This window comes from Emydura macquarii, unplaced genomic scaffold (genome assembly GCF_026122565.2).
Source record: "Emydura macquarii macquarii isolate MOO-44397 ecotype Brisbane River unplaced genomic scaffold, CSIRO-AGI_Emac_v2 contig_561, whole genome shotgun sequence".
Lineage (NCBI taxonomy): Eukaryota > Metazoa > Chordata > Testudines > Chelidae > Emydura > Emydura macquarii.
In genome coordinates this window covers 3,577,473-3,601,788 of record NW_027130698.1, presented here as the reverse complement: position 1 = coordinate 3,601,788, position 24,316 = coordinate 3,577,473, and the positions used below count along the sequence as shown (strand labels likewise).

Genomic DNA, 24,316 nt, shown 5'->3' with positions numbered 1-24,316 from the left:
TTTTTTTTTAACACGCTAAATGCCTCTTATGTTTTCAGTTTTTTACATGTGTTCATGGTCAACACCCATGGTGTTTGGGTTTTTCATCTGTTATACTTCAGAGCTAGGTTTACAAACCAAATCATTCTGTTTGGAAAGTTCACACGATATTCATTGAAAACAAACGGTAGGGACTACATTTTTACCAATCCTCAAACTAGCTTTGGACAGTCTAGTTTTCTAAACTGCATGTGTGCAAAAACACTTGTCCATTTGCTTTTGCCTAACTTGGGTGTGCACATACAACATTTACATATGTAAATGGAATATTAGGCATGTGTTTACATGCACACAAGTTAGAAACAATTCACCCCCCTTTAAATAACAATAGGTTTTGCTCATGCAGACTGTATACATGCAACTTGGTGAGCGCAAAATTAGGCAGCTTCCAATTTTTTTCTCAAAACAGCATAAATACTTGGGGTACTGCCTTCTATAATTAATAGCATTGTGGTAAAGTATTCTCATGTATACTTTTTCTGTGTGTGTAATGAAGATCTTGCTGCTATGCTAAATTATCTCAAACATGATCTTGTACTTACTCTTGAAGAATGTATGTAGACTCTGTACAGTATGGGTGGAGTGATGTCTGAGATAGAGGTCTCTAGTTCCTATGTACAGTTTAACAACTCTTAGTTATCAAGGTAATTCTTACACTGGCTGTTTTTGAAACAGTGGGATTCCTTGTCGGTCTGAGTTAATGAAAGGTGGTGGCTTTCTGCTGCAGTGTGTATAACTGTGTGGAGTTGCTACTACTGAGTAGTTCATCACACTCCATGATAAGTCTATATTGAGGTAGGAGTCTACCCCATTTGGCACATGGCTTGTATTCTTTTACTCTTTGCATAGTATATGTCTTGAGGTACTCAAGGGGCCTAAATAATTGTTTATCATTGCCTTCCCTGCTTATGGTAATTACATCCTCTGTTTACTTCAATGGGACTTTATCTGTATCTTTTCAGAAGAGACTTCTAGCTGTTCAGCAGGCAGGTCTCTCTGTTTTGAGAGCTCTTGATAAGCTCATTCTTCTACAACCACAGTAACTGATACTCTTTGTTGCTTCTGACAGATATGGGTAGTGCCTTTCAGTCTTTCTCCCTCCAATTTAAAAGATTACTCACTAGTTTTTTGTTGAATGTGTGCTGGAGATCTACTGCATCTTGCCTTTCTTGACAGATATCATGCCCTTACTCCTTAAACTGCGTAGCATTGTACTTTTTCCCCTTACCTCTCTAATTTGTAGTTTTATCTTCTCAAGAGCCTGTCAGTTCTGTCATTATAAGTTGCTTAATTTCTTTGACCACAATAGACAATCTTGCTTTAAGTGCTGCTAACTATTTGAACTGGGGGGAAATGAGCTTCCTAATGAAACCGCTCTTTTTGTAATCTCTTGCAACTGCAAAAATATTTCTGTGCATTATTTTGGTTTCTTTTGTAATAAACCTAAAATGTCTTTATTTTTTTACCCAAATTTTTACTTCTCCAACTCTTTGCTTTATTAAAATGTTCGCCTGGATGTTTAAATGAATTGTGATGTCTTTAAAGATGAATACAGCTGGGCAGTTTGACAGAACATATTGCGAGGTTCTAACCTATACTCTCTCTTAACAATGGCAACTGCATTCTATTTGTCTTTTTAGCTCTTGCTATTCATAGGTTATCTAGACTTTCTGGGCTAGTTATGAAGATGTATGTTGTTCCCATGTTCTTGATTGTCTCAATTTTTTTACAGACCCAGTGAAGATGAATTTGCTTTTCAGGACCCCTTGTTTTACTTGATTCATTTGTCTTTCTTTTCCTGTGTTTGCTCTGCTCCAGTGTTTTTTTGCTATGGATAATAATAGAAATAATATCCCTTCCTAAAACAGTTGAATCTTGCTCTGTACTTTCAGGATGTTCATTTGCTCCTGTCAGAAACTGCCTCTTGTCTAATGATGTTACTTCCTTGCCTCACTTTTTTCAACCTTTGAACATCTCCTGGAACATTAATTATCGTAGCTATTTTATTAATTTCCCACTTCAGAGCAGTTATCTTGTCTCCATTATAATCCCTGGGTTATTCCTACCTTGGCCCTAAAGGCCAATCTTAGATTGCCCTTGTCCTGCTAGTGATGAGCAAGTTCACTTTATGTATCTGCTGAAATGAGCCTCTACTAATGCTTCACATTATCATTTCCTATAGTATAACCATCACTTGTCCTCCTGTTTAATTTCATACTGTACATTTTGGGGAACTATAAAAAGCAGTTGGTATGCTAGCTGCAGCTTCTAAAAGTATAGAATTGTAAACATTTCTATTCGTTAATGAATACTATGTGCAGTACCATAGTCCTCCATAGGGGAAAAAGGTGTTTTTAGTTGTTTGTAGCAGGAGACCTGGACTGCTTAGGAAACCTGGTTCCTTTTCCTGCTTCTGAAACTAACCTGATTTATGACCTCTGTTTTCCCATCTGTAAAAGGGGTACAGTAATTTACCTGCCTCACATGGCTGTTACGAAACATGCTTGTAAAATGCTTTCTTATTTTGAGTATAAGCACTATAAAATAATGTATCTCAAACATCAAATTATGTGTGTACAAACTACAGTACTGTGGTTTAACTTTAAAAGTCATTGAATTCATCTTTTTACTTACAAGACACATTGAAGTGTGATCTTCTTCCCTCCAAATTGTTTGATGGAAGAGTTTCAGACATCTCCTTAAAACTTGTTGGAATGTTTGGCACTTTCAGCAAAATCCTTTGATTCTAGAATGTTACTTGTTGGTCTGACTGAGCAAGAGTATGCTGACATCTAGGTTACTCTGCAAGGCTCTTCTCTCTATGCAGACCTGAGTAAATTTTGTGAAAGGTTTTGACATTTCTGAATGGGAAATGAGGGAGGGAGGAGATTGGTCTTGTCTTACTGACTGCGTAAGATTTTAAAATTTCTATACTTTTTTTATCGTACATGCATGAAGGGTTTCTGATCAGCACGTTCTGTAAGCAGGAAAAGCATTTATCGTTACTGCTTATTCAGGATATGTAGACTGACTTTTTGGAGATATGTGAAATTGCCGTGCTTGTTAAGACAACTGGGTACAAAATTAATTCTGTTTGAGCTTGCAGCTAAATATAATGTATCTTAGTTTTGTGTTGATTGATTGATTGGGGATATTAACACATTACAGATTGTCTAGCCATTGCAAAATATCAGATTTTTATTTCTCCCTCTAGTCCATGTGTCATATTTTCTAAGTGTTGTCAATTTGCAAATTGCAGTGAGGTTTAGAATTGGACTGGTTTATATGATCCTCTTAGCATTAGGACAATCTGGGGTTCATTTTTTTAGAGTAGAATTGTTCACTGTGAAGCATAATTTAAACTTTTTTGCAGAATAAAAATATAATACTTTATATAAAATAATTTTGCTTCCCTGCTATTTATGCATCCTTGTTAAGGGAAATGACATGTAGTCATTAAGTTTATAACTTAACCAGTAATTTTTAAAATGTAGTTTATTCAGCTTCCTTATTACTAATTAAAGTGACGCATAACTTGTACAGGAGGCCTAGCAGTCATAAATAGAGGGAGCCTGCAGCTATATTGCTTGTGCTGTAAGTCTGTCAGCATTCACAAGGGATTGAGCCAGGTCAGTTCTTAGATAATAGATTTTCAAGGAAGAACTATGTAGAATAGATTGTTGCCTATGATTGAGCCAATGCCCCACCATTGTGGTCTAAATTGTTATCCTGTACTTAGCACTTCAGGTGGGTATCTTTCAGGGCACGGCTACACTTAAAACACTGCATTGACGCTGTAGCACTTCAATGAAAATGTTCTACGCCGATGGGCGAGAGCTCCTCCCATCGGTGTAATTAATCCACCTTTCCGAGAGGCAATAGCTACGTTCGCAGGAGAAGGTCTCCTGCTGACACACTGCTGTCTACACCTGGATTGTTAGGTTGGTATAACTGCATCACTCAGGGTTGTGGCTTGTTCGCGTTCCTGAGTGAGGTAATTATATTGATATAGGTCTATAGAGTAGTGATCAAACCTCAGATGAGAGCTAAAACTGAAGTCCTGACTCTGTGACCTGCCCCCTTATTCCTACCCTTCCTCTGTTATCTGGCTTTCCCCATGTGCCTGTTGACCGCAGCTGGTATTTAGGTGCCATATTTTAGGGGATTACCAATTCTGGAGCACTAAATTGAGGCCCTCTTCTGTACAAAGACAGTTATTTCAACAAATCTATTCAGTCACTTATCTACTTAGGCCTTTTTTTCCTTCTTTCAATCCTAAATAGATCTTCTGAAAGAGGTTTATCCTTTTATTTATTTCTTTACATTCTTTGCACTTGGCTGCCTTTTTTTGAATTTGATCTCTTGGTTGGGTGGTTTGAGTAATTTTGGATCCCTGGACCTTTTGTTATGGTTATCAATTTAAAAAGGCAACCTCTGATTTTCAGGAGAAACAGTACATTGCCTGATTAGATGTTAATTTTCATCTTCCCTAGGTACTTGCCTTGTCATTTGTAGTCTCTTGCCCTTTTCCCTCAGAAATAGGGGTATTGGGGTTTTTTCTTAGCCGTAATGTTATTGAATATTTCCACTTGTCCATTAGAGAGACAAGGTGGTTGAGGTAATATCTTTTATTGGACCAAATCCTGTTGGTGAGAGAGACAAGTGGGGGGCCAGACCTGAAGACGATATCTGTGTAGGTTGAGAGCTTGTCTCTTTCACAAACGGAAGTTGGTCCAATAAAAGATATTACCTCACCCACCTTGTCTCTCTAATATCCTGGGACCAACATGGCTATAACACTGTACTTGTCTACATAAGTTAAAATGGAGCTGCTAGTGCAACTTTCTGCCTAGTTACAATATCTCCTTGTGCTATTTTTTTCATCAGTTTGCTCTGAGTTTGTGTTTCATCCGTTGTATTGATGTCACTTACCAAAAGTACATCCTTCTATGTTTTGTTTCCTTTAATCTCTCTTTAGTTTAGGGGCATGGTAGATACTCTTTAGCTAGAGATGGAATTCCATCTTTTGTTTTTTGAACCTCTCTATATTAACTTGTTCATCAGTTTTTCTTTATGAAGATTTGTGTTAAACTGGCTCTTGCGTCCCATAATTATTTTTGTATTAAACTGCTTTAACAGCACAGTTACTGGGATTATGTTCATGAAGAAAAGAAAATATTAGACCCTCATGTTTCCAAATGACCATTTGTTTTCCATAATAGTGCAGAATGCTGATTTGTAGTTTTCATGTTGTGGTGGTGTCTAAATGAACCTGCTTAATACTGGGCAACTTGTATTTGCTGAAGTCTGAGATTAGTTGGCATTTTCTGTCTCATACTCTTGCAGTAGGAACACAAAGCCACTGACCCTCACATTTTTAGTTTTGTATTGGTTCATGAGCATGTGTTCATAGATGGCAGAGTGAACCCATCAATCTGAACCCCCAGACATTTAAATGTGAATTTGAAATAATCCCTTAAAAATTGGGTTGGTGCTTTTTTGGTCCCTTATTCTATATAAAGAAGGCCTACAATTTTGTAAATTTTTGTAAATTTGTTTTTAAATATGTCAAAAATATCAGGCATCTCCAGTCTGTGTTTTTCCTAGCTTCACTGGAAGATCTATTGGGTGGGACATTCCAGTACATTCTCATTGTGAGCTCTCAAATTCTGATTGAAGGTCTCATGCCACTGGGTTGTCCTTTTATTCAAAATGTTTATTGGTTATTGAAATGAAGTGTTAACAAAAACAAAGTTAATTAAAAATCCTTTCTTCCCGGTTTCATTTCTCAACCTTCATGTAATATGAAATGACACAACTTCTCCAGTTAGTTGTCTTAGATGAGATGTAAATGTCTAAAGTAGGAAACCGAGGCCCCCTTGCTAGGTGGGTGAGGACTAAGGAGACATAGAACCTTCACATTCCTTTATACATCACAGAGAAGCAAAAATGAGCCACATCTTTTTGTATTTTTTTCGTGGTTCAGTTCACTTTTAGGACAAGTTTGTTTAATTTAAATATTGCCAAGATTTGAAACTGCTAAAGAAATTTAGGGGTGAACATGAAGCATTCACCATTTTAATTTTATTCAAATGTATTTGAGGAATAAAACTAGAAAATTATATTTTATCTATTTATAAAAAATCACTCCTAACTTGGGACAACTAGAATGTATGCGCTATGAGCCTGATCTTGCAAATGCTTAAACATGGGTTTAAATTTATACATATAATTAGTCCCATTGACCATTCACATTGTAAGCGCATGCATTTGCAGGATTGGGGCCTACTCTACATTTTTTAAAATTATGATGCAATACATTATTTGGTAACTAAAACTAGTTATTGTATCCTCAGATGAGACGCTGTATAAAATGCATTTTGGTATTGTGTTTAAAAAACAATTCTGGCATCCACAATTGATAGTATTGCTAGTTTTTAATTCTGGTGTGTGTGGTTTTTATTTTATTTTTTGTTAGATTTAATGTGAATAACAACATTCTTCATCCTGAAATTGCAGAATGGTAAGTAATTTATAACCTTTCTTCTCCTAAGCCTTCTTGTAACTTGTTTATTTTATTACTTATCCCAGCAGAATCTGGTAAATTCCTTATTGCATGTTTTACAGTAGACTTTCCAAGCCTCTGTTTACTGTTTGACAGTTTTTATTCTTATGTTTCATGCTGGGAATGAAAATAACATCCAAAGGTTCAGTTTTTAGTTTCTTTTAAAAATCAACGTTCTGTAACACCATAAGGAACAGAAAAGTTAAGTAACATTTGAAAAGAATAGTCTTTATTACAATGAATACCTAAGGAGGTGTTAATTTAAAACTTGATATAAGAGGTACCATTTTATAAATGTTGTCTTTACTTCCTTTAGGATTTATTTTAATAGCATTAATTCTTATGTTGTTCACATATGTACTATGTAATTCTAGAGGAACTCCACAGCAATCTATCCTGTATTAACGCCACCCTAAAATAACATTCTGTAGCACCTTATAATTTGGTTTAATGTTGATATCTCTTAATTTGTTACAATGTTAATTACAACACTTTGTAATATACTTAAGTTACACTAGTATACTGTTTTGTCTTAGAAAGCTTTTGAACTTTGGCACCTACAATTCCTCCATTTTAACAGTATCATTAACATTGCCCTAACAACCATTTTTTATAACAAAGGCTTTCTGTTTTTTATTTAGCAAATTAATTGAAGAGACGGCAGAGTGGATTTTTTGCTAATTAAATTGATTTTTAACAAAGTATTTTAAATGTATTAGTCTGGAGCTGAGAAAACAAAACTTTATTTACGACAGATAAGCTACTTGTTTTGCAGAATCTTTAAAAAAAAAAAAAAAAAAAAAAAAACAGGAAAAATACATACAACATCCTACTATTGCAACTTATTATATTACAGGCTAGACTACACATTACTCTTAATAACTTGTGTTAATAATAAACATTACTCTGGTGTGAATAATTTCTGTACGGTAGTTAATGTGCTAAAAAGAAGTGCAAAGTTGAAATTTGTCTTGAAAGCACCTGATCATTAACATTGCAGAGTAGTGGAAGCTTAATAGGCCAGATTCTTTATTCTGCTGCAGACCCATTTCACTGCTTTTGGTGGTGGTATAATGTTTTAAAAGGAAAAATGAACAAGCTTTAGATAAAATAAAGCTGTATTAGAGCCATCAATATGGGATGGAAATGTATAGTAGCTGAGTACCTCTTCTGCAATTCCTGCACAGTTTGGGACAGGGAAATTCTCTTTTTGTAGAAACCTGTGCTGTCTGCATAAAACATTTAGAGTGTGGACATTCTTCTTTTGTGTGTCTGTGTGTGGGGGTTTTTTTGTTTGTTTGTTTGTTTTTTTAAAGGAAGTTCCCATGCAGAAATTTGAATAACTTGGAGTTAAGGATTCTGAATCAGGTGCTTGGCCCTTCAAGGTGATAAGCTCTCTGTGAAGTGCAGAGAACCACTTAAGTAGTCACACTGAAATCAGTGGAGCTACTCAAATATTCAAAATTAAGCACAAGCTTAAGTGCCTTGTATTAGAGCCAGAATGCTCAGCAACTTACAGGATGTAACTAATTAATACAATCCATATGTGGGCGACATATAACAGCATATAAATATGTGGGTGACCTATAACAGCATAATAATTAAACTGAAATAAAATGTAAAAATAATCATTTTAAGATTGGAAATGACCAGTGAAGGTAATAATTTTAAGACCCCTGTAGTTCATACTTTAGATTAACAGTATTGACATGAAAATTCACCTTTCACATTCCAATAATAACTTTAATTCTCACTCACAAGGCCATACTCTTGCAATAGAACATACATTCCAAACCTTAATGATATAGACCCGTTCAGTGTGTGTTTATCACTAATAGTTATGGCCCAGAATATATGGATTAATAATGTTTAGGTTGAAAGAATTCATTATAAATTTCAAGAAACTTTTTATGAGTTGTTACTTTTAATTTTCCCCCTCATTTTTCTGGTATTAAGAGAGCTTCTATCCATCCTTTGTTCTATATCCCCTCATGAAACTAGCAGCTTGTTTTTTAAAAAACAACAACTTTGAAATGTCTCCTTTTTTGCCCCAGAGTAGGGTTGAATCTGTGAGTTCTATATAATTTAGCATTGTCCTAATCCCTGGTTTTATATTGGTATATTGATCTGGGGTTAAGATTACGAACATGGAGAATCAGGTAGTCACCTTAATACCAGTATTAGAGCTGACTGGCCCACATGATGCTAGTGTGACAGATATTGCACTATTACTAAAGTAATAACTTTGGTGGTCATATTTATTAAGTTTATGTACCATTCTGGGCCAGGGATTGTATGCAACTCCAGAGGGAAGGGCTACAACAACTCTTCCAAAAACCAAAAATAGTACGGGGCATTTTGATTTACATTATACTTGTTGGAGAAATCCCATTTTGTCATAACTGGCAACTAAAGGTTAAATGCCTGTCTTCTGAACCAACAATAAATATGAACTAGAATCTCCCACTGTCCTCTAACAACATGCTGGGACAAGGGTCATTATTGACAAGAATGTCTCTTAAATTATGGATCTGATGTCCCCCACGCTCTTTAAACCTTTTGTTTTCAGAGTTTTCTAATTACACTGAATTATTATGAAGCTTAAAAGATGAAAGGAAACAAACAAAAAAAAAAAGCTTCACCTGAAAACTGAATGTATTTTGAATTTTTTGCAATTATTGCCAAAGTTTTTTGTTAGGTTTTTTTACATACCCAATACAATTTAAAACATACATTTAAATGCTTTATTTAAAAGGCCGGTTTTAAAAAAGTATATGCTGGATATGTAGTATACTATATGTACCCTGCCCCTAAAAACAACCCAAACGCTGAACCATTATGCTTTCATTTGTCAGTCAGAATTATATTTTCCTATAATTGTATAATGGGCTATTGTCCATCGATAGGATGTTTGTCCATCGATAAGGAGTTTAATAATATTCAGTTACTGTTTTTGTGAGAATATTGAAAGGATTACTTCATTTGATAGTGGCTCATTTTACTCTGTTTTTCTTACTCAGCTTTACTCTTTTTCATTGCTTTTAATGAAAGGACCTCCGTAGAAGAATGAATTAATTCAAAGTATTATGCTAACACAATTTATTTTATAAAATTATTCTGACATAAAACCCAGGAAATTTAGGGTTGTCCCAGATCTTTAATGCTGCTCCTTTGCACACTATTGGATAGGGGAACTTTTATTGCAAGATTATATACTCCCTTACAATTATGGATTATTTTTTTGAAGATATAAATATTTCATGCACTGTTTGTTATATCAGATTATGCACCTCTATAGGCCAGAAGACTTAGTTTAAATTTTCTTTGATGTTTTTAACACTTATTTGAACTGAATCCTAGAGAGAGAACTTAACGAGCATAACTATAACGGCTATTGTTGAAAAAGTGGCTTTTGAAAATTAAATGTAGGAAACTAACTGCAAAATTTCTTAAGGATTAAGGCAGCTCAGTACTGTGATTTTTTTTTTTAATTTTTTTTATTGCTTATGTAGAGTCTACATATATAGGTCTGTTGTAAAATGGTAGCACTCACAATTCAAAAAGATTGAGGTCTTCCACAAAAAACACTTTTGAGATTGATAAATGGATTCATTGAACTATAAATAGGACTGATAACTACAAGAGTAAAAAATGAAAGCAAGATACTTTCCAAAGGACCCAGATTTTTTTCTACATTTTTGTGTGTATATGTAGAGAAGCAAATAAGCAAGAAAACAGGATGTTTGGATATCTCTGGAGAACAGAATACACTATCTAAGGAATAAACAATTAAATTATACCATTGCCATGCTAATGACTTGTTTGCATCACTTCATTAATAGAAACTAGATTTTTTTTATATGTTAGGTATGAAAATGTTGAAATTTAGCTAATTAAAAAAAAAGTTAAAATTAGTTTCAGACACTACAGTATTTTCTTATTTTAAGTTTCTCTCTCCCCTGATGCTGTGTGAAAGAGGAGAAACTGCCTGTACAGAAAGTGCATTTAAAAGCTCAAAGAATGTGTGAGAGTGAATAGGGGAAATAGTCATTTTTTCCTCTGTTTTAGTTATCGTAATCATAGGTCACACTAACAGTAGCTTTTTTCCATACGAGTGTGTGGATTTTTTTTTAATTGTGACCGTATTCAGCAATTTACCTGTTAATCTGAGGCCCAATTCACATATGAACTCTGTATATTCTTCCATTGCATTAGCTTGAGCCAGTAAGCAATTTTTTTCCATTCAAATATTAATAAAAGTATGCATATTTGCATATCTGGCCTCAAAGCTATCTTTAATAGGACACTTAAGTCCATGTTGGCACACAAATACAGTATTTTCTTCTCCTTACTGAGGATAATTATCTTAAAGTATAAATATTAGTGAAAATAGTGAACTCTCATCATTTGGCTTTCCTTGTAGTGTGATGCTCTCTGTACATTACAGAAAGCCAGAGCAATTGGTGTTTGTGCAGGGAAATGAGTAGGGGCTCAGAGGAGGAGAAAGGGATACTCTACCCACAAAACAGGCTGAAGCCCCTCCATGGTTGCTACCCTAATCTGCTGTCTGGAATATAGTCTGCTGCCTTTCAGCACTCCATGCCTAGAGATTTTGAGCCATGTAATCATAAATTCAGCAGCCCAGCAACCCTATCTGAGGAGGTCTTTTGGGGTCTGATACAGATGACCACCACCACCACTGTGGCAGGGGGTGCAGAAGGCCCCTGTTGCACTTCCTGCAGCATCCTCTCCTGGCGATCTAAAGCAGCACTTGCATAGTGCAGAGGGCCTTGTGATGGCCCTCCGAGGGAGTGGATATTTCCTGTAGAGTTACAGTGCTTAAATACATAGAAACAAGGGGTGGTAAATGATACAGAAATACCTATAAATAAAACTAACACAAAATATGATCTCCTTTATGCAAAAGACAACAGAAAAGTTATTGTCTAAAGCAAAGCACAAAGTTTTAGATAAATGTCTTGACAATGAAGCCTTGTGATCTCTTCAGGTAGAGCGGGCATTAGTCTATACTGTTTGCATGTGCAGTTGAGCAGTTAATAATTTATCAGGAATTGATCTCAGTAGGGAGATTAGACATTAAATTATGAAGTAAGCTATTTGTGAGGCACCTACAGATTACAAATATATACTGTATGTTGAAAGCAATAAAAGGGCAGGTCAAACAGGTCTTAAATTGTCCTACTAGCTCCTGTATTCCAAAGAACTATGAAAAATCTATAAACTGTTTCTCCTTCAATCTAATAAGAATATAGTTAAGCTGCTATTCTGTATGTCTTCTCCAAAATACAGCTGTTTATCATCTTACTTGTATTTGGAATGGGAGTATTTTATAACTTCTAGAATTCTTTTTTCTGGTTTTTCATCCATTTTAGAACACTATTTTTGAATGGTTTATTCCAGTGATAAGTCTCATTGTGCTTAATGATTATTTTGTTAGTCCCTAAATTGTCAAGAAAAATTTAACCTATTCCCCTTTGAAATTCTATTATACAAAGAAACATAATAATCAGTATCAGCAGTTTTTTGAAGGTGCCTTGATTGTCACCAGTACATATTATTTGTGATTGAAATGGACTATGCCCCCTCATGTAAAATAATTCCTGACTTGCAATCAAGACTATGGAGAACTTCTCCTGTCGTAAAAGGCTCTGTTGGATGAATAACCAATTTCTGAATTCTATTAAAGCAAACCACAGGACTGCAAATATTTAGATGTGACAGAATTCAATTTTTAAAATAATTTTGACAGATAAGACTGATTATTTTAAAGCATTTTTAAAGATTTTTCTCAACTTAAATTTTCACAGTTGTGGGAAATTATTGGAGGGCATGCAAGTATTTAATGACAGATACTGACATTCAAAAAATTAAAGCTTTTACAACCCTTAAAACTGAAATTATCAACATCACATATCAAAATGTACAAATTAAATATTTTTAAATCAATAAATCATATCCGTTTTTTGAAATATAATTTTGTTGGTTTGTGTGTATGGTGAAACTGACATTTACCAACATTTATCAATTTGAAAATCTAATCCTTCTAAGCCTGCAAAAGTTGTAGACACTGTTGTTCCAAAACAGCATAAACATTGCAAGGTTAAAATAAAAAAAGTGCATGTGAATGACAATTTCAGTACATAGCTGAATTATGATGATTTACAGCTGATGCACACACTTAAGTTACATTTTAAAAAAACATTCAAATGTCTCCACAAAACTCAGTAAATGCAGTTCTACTATGGGTGGTGCTCTACCTTTTGACAGTACAAAATTCACTTTATGGTTGCTCTTAAGATGGACATATGAATGGTGTGAAAACATGAAATCCTTGATGTGTGAAAAAGGAAAAAATGTAATTTTAATGGAAGAATATGAAATTATCTGCACAGTATAGTTCATAGCACTCAAAGTAACTTTTTACTTGAAACATGCAATAGAAAGCACCATAGACTGTAATTAAAAGTATGTTTTGAACTGATCTCAAGAATTTTTAGTATTGAGAATCATAAGTTCCACACATACAGTATTCTTTGGGGAGTATTACTTGTAACAAGAATTCTGTCAGGAAACAAATACATGAAGAGAATGCATAGAGTGGCCTTATTCTTTCCTTTTGTTTTTGGAATCTCATATGCTCTTATATCAAGTGAACATCGTTTTGTTTTTTCTTTGGTGCATTGAAAATAACAGTTTGGGTATTGTTGCATACAAGCACTTGGAGCAACAGGACATTCATTTATGTAAAACAGTTTTATATTTTATGTGTAAAAAATACATCAGGTGTAGAAATGTTCATTTGAAATAGTGTTTGAGCCATGACTAAGAGAAAAGCAATGCTTTTTCATAGTTAGTGTTCATTATATCAGGTTTAGAAAATATTGATTGGGCAAAATTATTCTCAATATTATTAAAATAATGTAAATCTGTTTAAAATGCAATCTTTCTGTGTTAACAGCAAATTAATGCCAATCAAACATTTTCATCCAAAAATGTTCTTTATGTCCTGATACTCCTAATAGCGTTTCACTTTAGAAACATATTTGATCTAATCCTACCATATGTTTATGTAGTATTTCACTTGATTTTTTTTGTTTTGTTCTGTTAACTTAGTCTACTGATTTGCATGAAAAACAACTACCCAGCCTCATTTCTTGTATTCTTTTTTTTTTTTTGAAGTCGTGTGATTAAGACAGACATGGAGATGGAAGTTCTACGCTACACCAATAAGATATCCAGTGAAGCTCATAAAGAGGTAATAGATCCTTTATTGTTAATAATTTTTGCTCTTCGTGTTAATGGTAGTATTCAGAAAATGTTCCCAGCAACCTGAATTACTTAGTAATAAAATAATGGAAAAGCTGGATAGAAAGAGGAGGATAATAGCCCTCCTATTATAGCCCTATAATACACCTTCCATTGTCCTTGAGCTTCATTTGCTCACTTGTGATGTGGAGGAAATGAAGTGTTTTGGGGCAGGAGGGTGGAGTACCCGTGGAGGGTGACCTGCTTGCATTCTATGTAGTCACTATGTTCAGGTATACTCCCATGCACTTGTGGAAGAGGCCAAGAGAAGGTTTCTGGTCTTTCCATATGGGGGTAGAATTTTGGAGGCTGTGCACAGTCTGGGTTGCTGACTTTCTCAGGCTACAAGCAGTTGCTCTCTGTGAAATTTTTTCATTGCCTTTGGTTGTCTTGATTAGCTCAGCAGAGGACAGGCCCCTCACTGTTGAGACTGTCAGATTGGGATAGAGAAAATGTCTACCCTTGCTTGGTTGAATGTCAAGAGGAATTTCAGCTCAGACCCATTGTGGCAGTCGAGGTTTATGGGAGTGAGTCTGTCTCAGTTGCTAGCGTCAGACAGCACTGGGCCAGTGGCAGGACTTTCAGTCAAAGGTCATTAGTTGATATTTTTATGTTATGATAGTGTGTGAATATCTTCCTGAGGAGAGCAGTCAATGAGAGTCTGCGGTGAAGCCTGCCACCCCATGGTGTGGCACTGCGGTTGCCTCGTTTTAGTTCCCCTCTTGGTTCTTCATTTAACTCACTTGCACTCAGGAGCTTTAACATAATGTTCCCCGTCTTAGAGCCTAATTTATTAAGTCTAAACAAAATACACACTTCTTTTGGCCCTACCAGACTGAAACCCTTCTTTCCTCCCCTTTCCCATTGCCCTTACTTCAGGGTTTCAAACTCCTCCTCTGTCTTTGATCATCCCCATTTTGGCCTCATGACCTTTCTGGAGAGACTTTCCCATAGGTCTTTTCTAGCCCAATCCCTGGGCTCAAACCTCTTTTGCTCTGGGGGACAGTTTCTCCAAAGCGCTCCTTCCTGGGGCTGTTCTTGACCTCTAGCAGGCTTCCCTGTACCAATAATACCCTGGCTAGCCACAGGAGAGCCTCCTTTGAGGTTTCTCCTCACTTTGATTCCTCTCCAAGCTAAGAGCATTCCTTTTTTAGCCTCAGCAGGAAATCACATGACTCAAGTACCTGATTTTATCCTCCTTATAACCAGTCTGTCCTTTCTGAGATTTTTCTCTGTAGCAGCTGCCTAAAACCTTCATAATAAAGGCAACTGGCAATGAAAGAAAACTGCTAAGAATAAAATACCTCAAGGTCTTAGTTTCAGAGAACAACATCCAGATGTGAAATCTTTTTGTTGGGGAGGAGAAAAACTATATTGCAACTTCAGTAACTTTCTTCAGTGACTATAGTATTGTATTACAATTTTTTTTTAAAAAGCTGTGCTATATTTCACTTCCCTCATGTTTTACAAAAGTGAAACCTTTTTTGTACAAACTCCAGTAGAGCTTTCAGATTTAAGTTTTGACTTGGTGGTTTTTTGATTATCCATGTCACTTTATTCAGCTATACTTAGAACTACTGAGCTTATTTTACTGCATGAAATTGCAGCTATTCATAGCTATTAAAATAATCATTGTTTGAGTTCTAACCTAATTTTTCATAGATTTTAATTATATTTTAATATAGATTTATGTAGTGATGTATATGATTTTTAAAATAGAAGTTCCTCTGAAAATAAGTCATAAGGAACATTGTCTTATAAATACTTAATATACCTTCTTACTAAGAATGTCCCATGTTAATATGTATCCCATAGGTAATGAAGGCAGTAAAAACAGGCATGAAAGAATATGAGATGGAGAGGTAAGAGCTCCTTTTTCTGCATGTATGATAAAAATAGGAAAAAGTATCTATTTACCTTAACAGTAGAAGCAACAGTTAAGGCAAACCAACACCATTGATTGGAGAGAGATTGAGAGCTCACTGCTGTTTCAAGATTGTGTTTGAAGCTTTATTTTTATTATTTACAGGAGACATTTAATCAGTTTAAGCCATATCTTTGTTGGTTGATTATCTTTGGATATGACAGTGCAGTATAATTCTGTTCTTAGACTTTCTGTAATTTACAGAAACTTTACAAAATAGCCATTATTATTGTTTGAATGCATCCAATAAAAGTTTAAGGGATAAACATTGCCAGTTATGTCTATTATGCTTACAGGGCTACATAGGAGTATTTAAGAAGCTCATAAAATGTTCAGAGGTGCTCAGTTACACTTCAGTTACAAATAGAGGCAGCTTGCTTACCCTGTGAGCTTCACTCTGCTTGACATGTGATGGAAGATGAGGGGCTCACCTTCTAATGTTCACCTTAGCTAGTGGGTACTATCACATTTGAGACTAATCATTTGGAGTACTGTTTTATACGTATGTATTCAGTAATAACACGCACTATGTGATACATTATGTATGTCTTTTGACCTTGCCTGAAACCAGAATGAAGCTTGTCATATAGTATACTAGGATTAATGCAACAAATGAAAACTGAAGCTAGAAGGCAACAGTGCTTACTACACCACTGAAAGAAAAGGTGAATTTGAAATGGGGGCATGTTAGGATGTTAGCAGGTTTAGAGTACTGTACAGTCATTTAAACAAGGGATTGACTTCTGTTAATTGAATAGACTAGTGGCATGTCTAGATATGAAGGTGATAGAACTTCAGTTTCTATATAAAAAGTTTTGTCCATTAGCTCATCATCTGCAATGTAACTGTCCTCAAAATTGCTTTATAAAAATATCCTTGGTAGCAATAATGCTCAATATTTACACAGCATCTTCCATCTTAAAAGTACTTTGCCAATTGTTTGATATATTTCTCAGACACCTGTCTGTCTTGACAGTTGTTCTGCAGATTCCAGAATTTTGCTGTACTACATAAGTCAATTGCTGGTCATAATAAGAAATATCAAGGGAAGCTGATATTTGATATCATTAAGAATTAAGGGCAGTGCATAAGGCCTCTAATTCTACTGAAGAGTAAATGATATGGACAAGCGTGCCAAAGTTATTTATAAATAATATATTTTAATAATGTGTACCTGCTCTGTTGAATATGCTTTAAATTGTTTTGCTCAGTACAATTACATATACTGGAAAAGCTAACGGGAAACAGCTCACAATGTGGTGTGCATTCATGTGCGTGCAAGCTCTCAAGATCTGTTGACACAGTCCCAACTGTAAACACACACAGTAAAATTCTGGCTCCACTGAAATTAGTGGAAGCTCTTCTGATGCCTTCGGTGGGGCAGGATTTCACCCCTAGCACCTTTGAACATGATGATTTTGGTAATCCAGTCTTAAAGCTCCATGAGGAATTCAAGTATGCGCTCTATATTCCAGGGCAGAGCTTCTCATTTCTCATTTTTCTCTGTAGCTAGCTTCTCCCATGCATTGCCATTTTCAACAGATTACTTGCTGCTGCTGATAAAAAGGGATGTAGGTAATTGCCTATTAAACCCTTTTAAAATTGCCTTCTGTTCTTCCATTTTGATACATTAGACTTTTTGAAAGAGGTTGAGGTCATTCTCTGATGAAAGAGGTCTCAGCAGGCTATCTGTATAGTGTCTGCCTTGATGTTATTACATTGGATGTTTCTACAACTAGTGTTAGAACGTGAGCTTCCACTGTTACGCAGAATATCATCCATGCTTCAGCTTTCATCATCTGATCACTATTCCAAAAAGAAGAAAGTGAATATTTAAAAAATTGCTGAACCCTTTTGGGTAAGAGGAATGTCAGTAAAGTATAAGGAAATACAATTTTAGAAACAGCCCATGAGATTACTCAGACTGCATGCAAATACACCAGTTAATATAATATAATATAATACATGAAATGTCAAAGAATGTTAAAAATGTATATGGAAAGACATGGAGAACATAGCCTTTTAAGCTGTTGGTTCTGTTTCTCTACTGCTTTCCAGCAGACAAGCAGGTTGCACCCTGCAACTTAATCTATCAAAAATACATATTTTTGACAGCAGCATAGATTCATTCCATGTAAATGACTGGAATTATCATCCAAGCAGTTCAAACTTTCCTTAAGAGAATAAAGAAGTTTAAGTCAGTGAGAAGAGGTTACTTTTCTTTCTCTCACACCCATATCCCAGGAATGTAGCTGTCATTCTGAAAGCTGTCTGAGCTATTTGTGGCCAAATTCCACCTTTGGGTACACATGCATAATTCTGATCAATGGCTGTGGGCATTGTACAAGGGTGTTTGAAAACAGAATTTGACTCTCACATACGTATGTCTTGGAAAGCAGATTTAAAACACTTTTTGTGTTGTTCTGGCAGGAGGAGTGGGGTCAGCCAAGTCAGCCCCTCTTTTTCCCCTCCTTGCAGGTCCTGAGGGGTTGTCTTTCCCTTGCCATTTCAATCAAATATTCCTCCCACTGAGATGGAGATAGCAGAAAGTTTTATAATGAAAACTTCTTATATAATAACAATATAAAGCAAGTATATTTATTTCCATTTCTATCATTTTTGGATCATTCTCTGAGAATTAATTGGAAGGAAATATAGGAAATTGTGGAGAACTCTAGATAATCATCCTCTTTTTATTACTAGGGTTGAAAGCTGACTTCAGAAATATGCTGAAAATATTTTGTATGATTAAAGTTAATGAATGATGTTAAACAAGTAACACATTAGTACTGAGATATATCAGAAGATGAACATATTTAACTTCAGGCCCAGTCAGCCCACCCATTGTTTTAACTTGATATTATTTAACTTTAATAACTGGTCAGTTACTTTAGAAAGACAGTCATGCCATTTATCTACAGATAGTAATACAAAGCATGCTTTGGATTTGCTCTGGCATTGTTAATTAATATTTGTGGTATCTGGTATTTTAATTGCTCAAACTGTAGTACAGCCAATACATTATGTTAAAAGACAATAAAAGGTTACCAGAGATCTGTTTAGCATGGGAGGAAACATGTGATAAAGTAATAAAAACCCAGTAGTTCAGTCAAGCTATGAAAATTTATCTATAAAACTATTTCAGCTAAAAGTGCTAATTAGGAACTTATGATTATCTATTTTATCACCTTTTTGAAATTACGCACGCCAGTGTCTGACCTTTCCTGTGCATGCACCCATGTTCACTAGCCTCCAGGCTACTGCTTTTCATTTGTTGTTTTTGTTAATTTAATATTTACGAAGTCAAATTAGGAATCATTGTCCCCTTGTAGTTTCTATTTCTTATTGGAAGAAGAGGACAATTTTATATCTTTATTTTTACTTTATATTGTCAATTTGATTTGATCATAAAACAGTACAAAAATGCATTGCTGTAACGGAGGAAGAGTAACGAGGAACCAGTATACTGTATTGTACATGCACTCCCATTAGCTGTTTTATGTTTTACTTTTCCCCCTGTCCTTGTCTGAATGTTGTCCATTTTGCATGTAAGCTCTTCAGGGCAGGGACCTATCAGGTTCTGTATCTGTGACGTGTCTAACAAATGAGTTCACACACACGTCTGTGCACATTAAACTATAGCGTGTTCAGTTCAGTGTTGCTTCTGCTAACAGGACAGAGTTAAAGATTTAAACTGAAGGTAGGGCTTGGATAGTTGGATGTCAGTTTTATGTAGCCACCGTTGAATCCTTTGTAGTTGTGAAGACCAGGAAGGTTGCAAAGCTGTTGTGCAGACTTCTTTAGGCTAGAGTGTACCTTTGGGTCCTGATCCTGCACTGAAGATTGTGTGGGCACGGTTCCCAATGAAATATTGGGAGACTAGTTGTGAGGAATGCAAGAAACTTGGTTGATTCTACCATTTCAATTTACCACTGTTAATTCAACCTATACCCTTAGTGGCACAAGGGCTGAGTAGTGTCACATGCTGAGTATGAGGTCATTCACACTTTAGCAGGGAACTGTCATTGCCCTGAGTCGTTCCTGGACGTTACTGGAAGTTTCTGGATGTGGATATAACTAGACTAGTAGACACTGAATTATGTTGCACGTTCCCTTCCATTTGCAGAAGTAGCATACTAAGAAAAGGCTGCAAAGCCTTTCAGGAGGTAGTTTTGTGCAGTGGATAGGGCATTGGACTAGCATTCTGGAAACTTCGATTTTATCAGGGGCACCCGTGGAAATTTTTCCCCAGTATGCAGATCAGTCCCTGTGGAGCCATCCCTGCTGCGGTTGCTGATCCTGGTGTGGTGCCCGCAGATTCTGCACCAAACTCAGCACCTGCCTGCCCAGGTGCAGTATCATTCCTCACCCCTGAGAAGGACACAGGCTGTTGCAAGTGGGACAAGGGAAGGCAGAGCCCTGGTAAGAGTTGGCCCCATGACAGCGGATAGGAGGAGCCGCACTAGCCACCCCATTGCCTGTACTCACTCTGGTTTGGCCTTGCGGCCCCTCTATCATGACGGAGGTTCGGCAGGGCCAAACCTGGTGGGCAGCGGTCACCAACGCTGCTCCTCATCACCTCTACAAATGGCATACAGCATGCATAACATGCAATATGGCGGCTGATGCTAGTGGATTCTAGTACTAGTTCTACTATTGACCTGCTATGTAAACTTGGATGGATCACGCTCCATCTTTCTCTCACTTCCTCTGTTTTCCCGCCTGCAAACTTTGTCTGTCTTGTCTAGTTAGACTTTGAACTCTTTTTGGGGCAGAGCATGCCTCTGACTAAGTGCTTGTCTAGTGCCTAGTGCAATGGGGTCTCATTTGAGGCCTCTAAGTCCCACTGTAATACAAATAATAAGAAATAAGCTTAAAAGTAAAGGTAATTAAAACCCACTGTCTCAAGGCATTGACATTAAGAATAAAATGCTAAAGAAGACTACTAAAGAGATTTTTCTTTCCTGACTTACGATATTTACAGGATATTTCTACTCCCTACTCCACTTCACAGCTTGACAAACTGATCTGAGTTATTTATCCTCTATTCTTTTCAGTGCTGTCCCTGATTTCTAAGGCAGAGTTTAGACTATGAGATGAGTTGCTGTCATATCTGTCAATGTTAAATTTCCACGATCTGTGAAGGTCTGCGAGCACTTTCACGGATTACAGGTCTCATCTTTTATTTATCTCACTCTTCTGCTCTGGTGGAACAAACTGAAATGCTATTTATCCAGAAAAGGGAAAATAGCCAGATCCATTTTAGTTTCCTCTGAGTATTTCCCTTTTGCCAAACAGTGAATCTGGGTTTTCTACTTTCCATTTTCTAGTTCAGGGTTTCTCAGACTGAGGGTTGGAACCCTTCACGAGGTCATGAGGATATTATGGGAGGAGGGGACGTGAGCTGTCGGCCCCTGTGCATGCTGGGACTCTGACTATCAGCTCAAGCCCTTCAGAGCTGGGTGGCTGGAGAGCAGCGGCTGCTGGCAGGGTGCCTAGCTCTGAAGGCAGCACTGCCACCACCAGCAGCGCAAAAGTGAAGGTGGCATGGCATGGGCGGGGAGAGGTGTCACAGCATGAAATATTTTTAAAGGGGGTCCTAGCAAAAAAAAAAAAAAAAAAAAAGCTTGAGAACCGCTGTTCTAGTTGTTTTTGTGCTTGAATGTTCTGGGGAAATCATATTGCTCACTGCAGCAGTTTATCCCTAAAATATTTTATTTAATTTTTAATTCTAAGCCCTATTTACAAATTTCAAATTTCATTTCAGGCAGCCTTGTAATTCCTTGACATGCTTTATATATATGAATAGTAAATAAAAATGAACCTATTACATTTACTTACACAGAACCACATAATTCTCAAGAAGATTGAAGTTCGGCTGACAATATCTTCTGATATAGGAAGAGATGCTACATTGTTCCATGACTGTCACTAATACAATGTAATCTTCCATGTAGGATTTAATTTTATATAACAAATTCATGATTCCCCTTTAAATAGCATGCTATGTTGCTGAAATAGTATCACACAGTTTTCCCTACTTATAAAGTTAGTACTGTGGAAGTGCCATGCAGGCACTTTGCTCCCTAAAACTGCTGAAAACTATAGGTGACCTGTTGTGTACTTTTTAAATTGCACATGCACCTCCCTCCTGTTTCTTTTTGCTCCTGTGAGATGTATAAAGAAATTCTGAAAAATATATTTGGAGGAGAGTAAATTTTATTCTTTAAAGTTTTTTCTGTTGTGTTCCATAATGATACAGAATTCTATGATATACCAATTACCATGATGGGTTAGTATATGTCTGCAAGTATCTGGATCAATCTGCAAACTCCATTTTGTTTTGTGAATACCGTTTTGATTATAAGACTATACTGTTCCTACACTTGTGCCTTTGACTTGTGCTGAAACCTGTAGGGAGATATCAGGAAAAATTTTGCACCTACTGAAAGGCAAATCAATCAAGGGTTGTTAACCTGGAGGGTCCCCTATTCAATTGTCAGTACCATAAGACATCCAAAAGACCCAGTTCTGCCAGATGGGCTTGTAACCAAGCCCGAGCATCACCTGATGAGGGACTTGAAGCAACTCTGGGAACTGCAACTTTTTAAAAAAGGCCAAAAAACCAAACCAAAACAAAAATCTTCAGCAAGGAGAGGAGGGAGCAAACCAGGCACAGAAGCAGACAAGCCAATGTAGTAATAAAAGAAGAGGAATCCTGGACCTTCTAAAAAAGACACTGAACACATCCCAAGGGCTCTTGGAGTGATGAGGAAACTGTTGAGACAGGAATTTGTGTGAAGGATTTGTTTTCCATAGATCTATGTATCTTGTGTTGTGTAAGAGTAAAGTGTATGTGTGTGTTTAGAAATTCTTTGGAGAATCTCTGTGGTGCTGGCTTTCACTGTCATAGTCCCCAAAGAGACAGACAATAAAGCAGATGATACATGGCTTCATTGGAACTCTGGGAACATGCATTAGCTGTAGGGCAGGTTTAGAAGAGCAAGCACTAGTTTCAGAGCCTAGGCCAGGGGTGGCCAACCCGTGGCTCGCGAGCCGCATGCGGCTCTTTGCTCCTCTGAATGCGCCTCTTTGCGGCTTTTTGCTCTGAAATTGACAAGCAGCCTCCAGGGGAAAGTAGGAATTGTAGGCAGAGGGTAAGAGAGGAGGGGAGCTTGTCAATTGACTAGTGAAATTGACAAGCTGCCACCGAAAATGAGGGATCAGCGTGAATTGTCAGCGGAGGGTAAGGAAAATGTGGCTCTTAGCATTATCAATAGCTATTTTTTGCCTCTTCATCTCTGACTGGTTGGCCACCCCGGCCTAGGCAATTGGACATGTCAGATATAGGATCTGCACCTAGAAAGCTTGCCTAGAGAACTCGAGCGAGCAAGCGAGAGAGAAAGTTTGTGGAATCCTGTGGGTGGATCTAAGTATAGCACCTTGGATTTAAATTTTCACTGTTAGATTAGATTATAAATTCTTTGGGGCAGGGACCATCTTTTGATCTGTGTTTGTACAGCACCTAGCACAATGGAGTCTTGGTCCATGATTGGGGTTCCTATGTGCTACTGTAATACAAATATTTATGAATTGACTTTAATACTGAGTACTTTGTTTTTGTAGAAGTTGACACTGATGTACTCGGTTTGATGTGGTTGTACTAGGAACACAGTCATGATTCACATTTTTACAGTTAAATTACAACACATTGGAGTCCTAGTCATGGGCCAGGATTCCACTGAGCTTTCAGTCTGTTTGCGATGTTGGGTCTATGGGTTCATGAACACGTTCAAGAAATAACACTGGTGGTGTATTCATATGTGCATAGATTATCACTCTGCCATCTAAGTCTACAGAAGACTCCCAATATATTTAAAGGTGATCTGCAAAGAACTTCAAAAAAAAAAATGGTTTTTGTGCCCTGTTTTTCTTCATGATGCATAAAGAATGCCTTAAAAACGTGGTGTTTTAAAGGAATTGAAATTATTTTAACCATATAAATGCCAGAAATGTTAAGAAAGGTCTTCCTTGGATTTTACTGGAGGACTTCCTAAGGGTCTCAGATGTGTGTTCTGTGAGTTCACATGTATGTTGAATATGGGGGAGGGAGGGCAGCATACAGAATCTTTAAAAAGGTATGATTTGGAATTAAGTAGATTAAAACACTCTGACCAAAAATCCCTTCCCCTTTTAATTGTTCAACTTTTACTGTTAGTATGTCTGAGGTCATTATTTTGTGAGGTTTTTCAGTTGGCAGTTTTCTAAGGCAGTCAAGACATAACTTTCTTTTCTGGACAAGGTGATGAGAAGCCTCTTTGCTACCTATATGTATCGTAAGAAAGAAAAATTGCCACAAGCCTACTTTTTTCCCCCTTTGCAGATGACCTTACCTGTACTTATTTTATGTGTAGCCTTTTCTGTGAACTGAAACAGGGAAGGTCTCCAACTATTCATTATAC

At 36.6% G+C, this 24,316-nt stretch overlaps 1 protein-coding gene across 1 annotated transcript in view; it reads left to right on the top strand.

Moving 5' to 3' along the window:
- The window catches only part of PEPD (peptidase D), a 194,493-nt gene that overhangs the window by 37,999 nt on the left and 132,178 nt on the right, over window positions 1-24,316 (top strand). Inside the window, exons 7-9 of the mRNA XM_067540055.1 lie at window positions 6,518-6,562; window positions 13,805-13,880; window positions 15,746-15,792. Of these exons, the coding sequence (XP_067396156.1) occupies window positions 6,518-6,562; window positions 13,805-13,880; window positions 15,746-15,792 (168 nt within the window). The remainder of the gene's footprint in view (window positions 1-6,517; window positions 6,563-13,804; window positions 13,881-15,745; window positions 15,793-24,316) is intronic.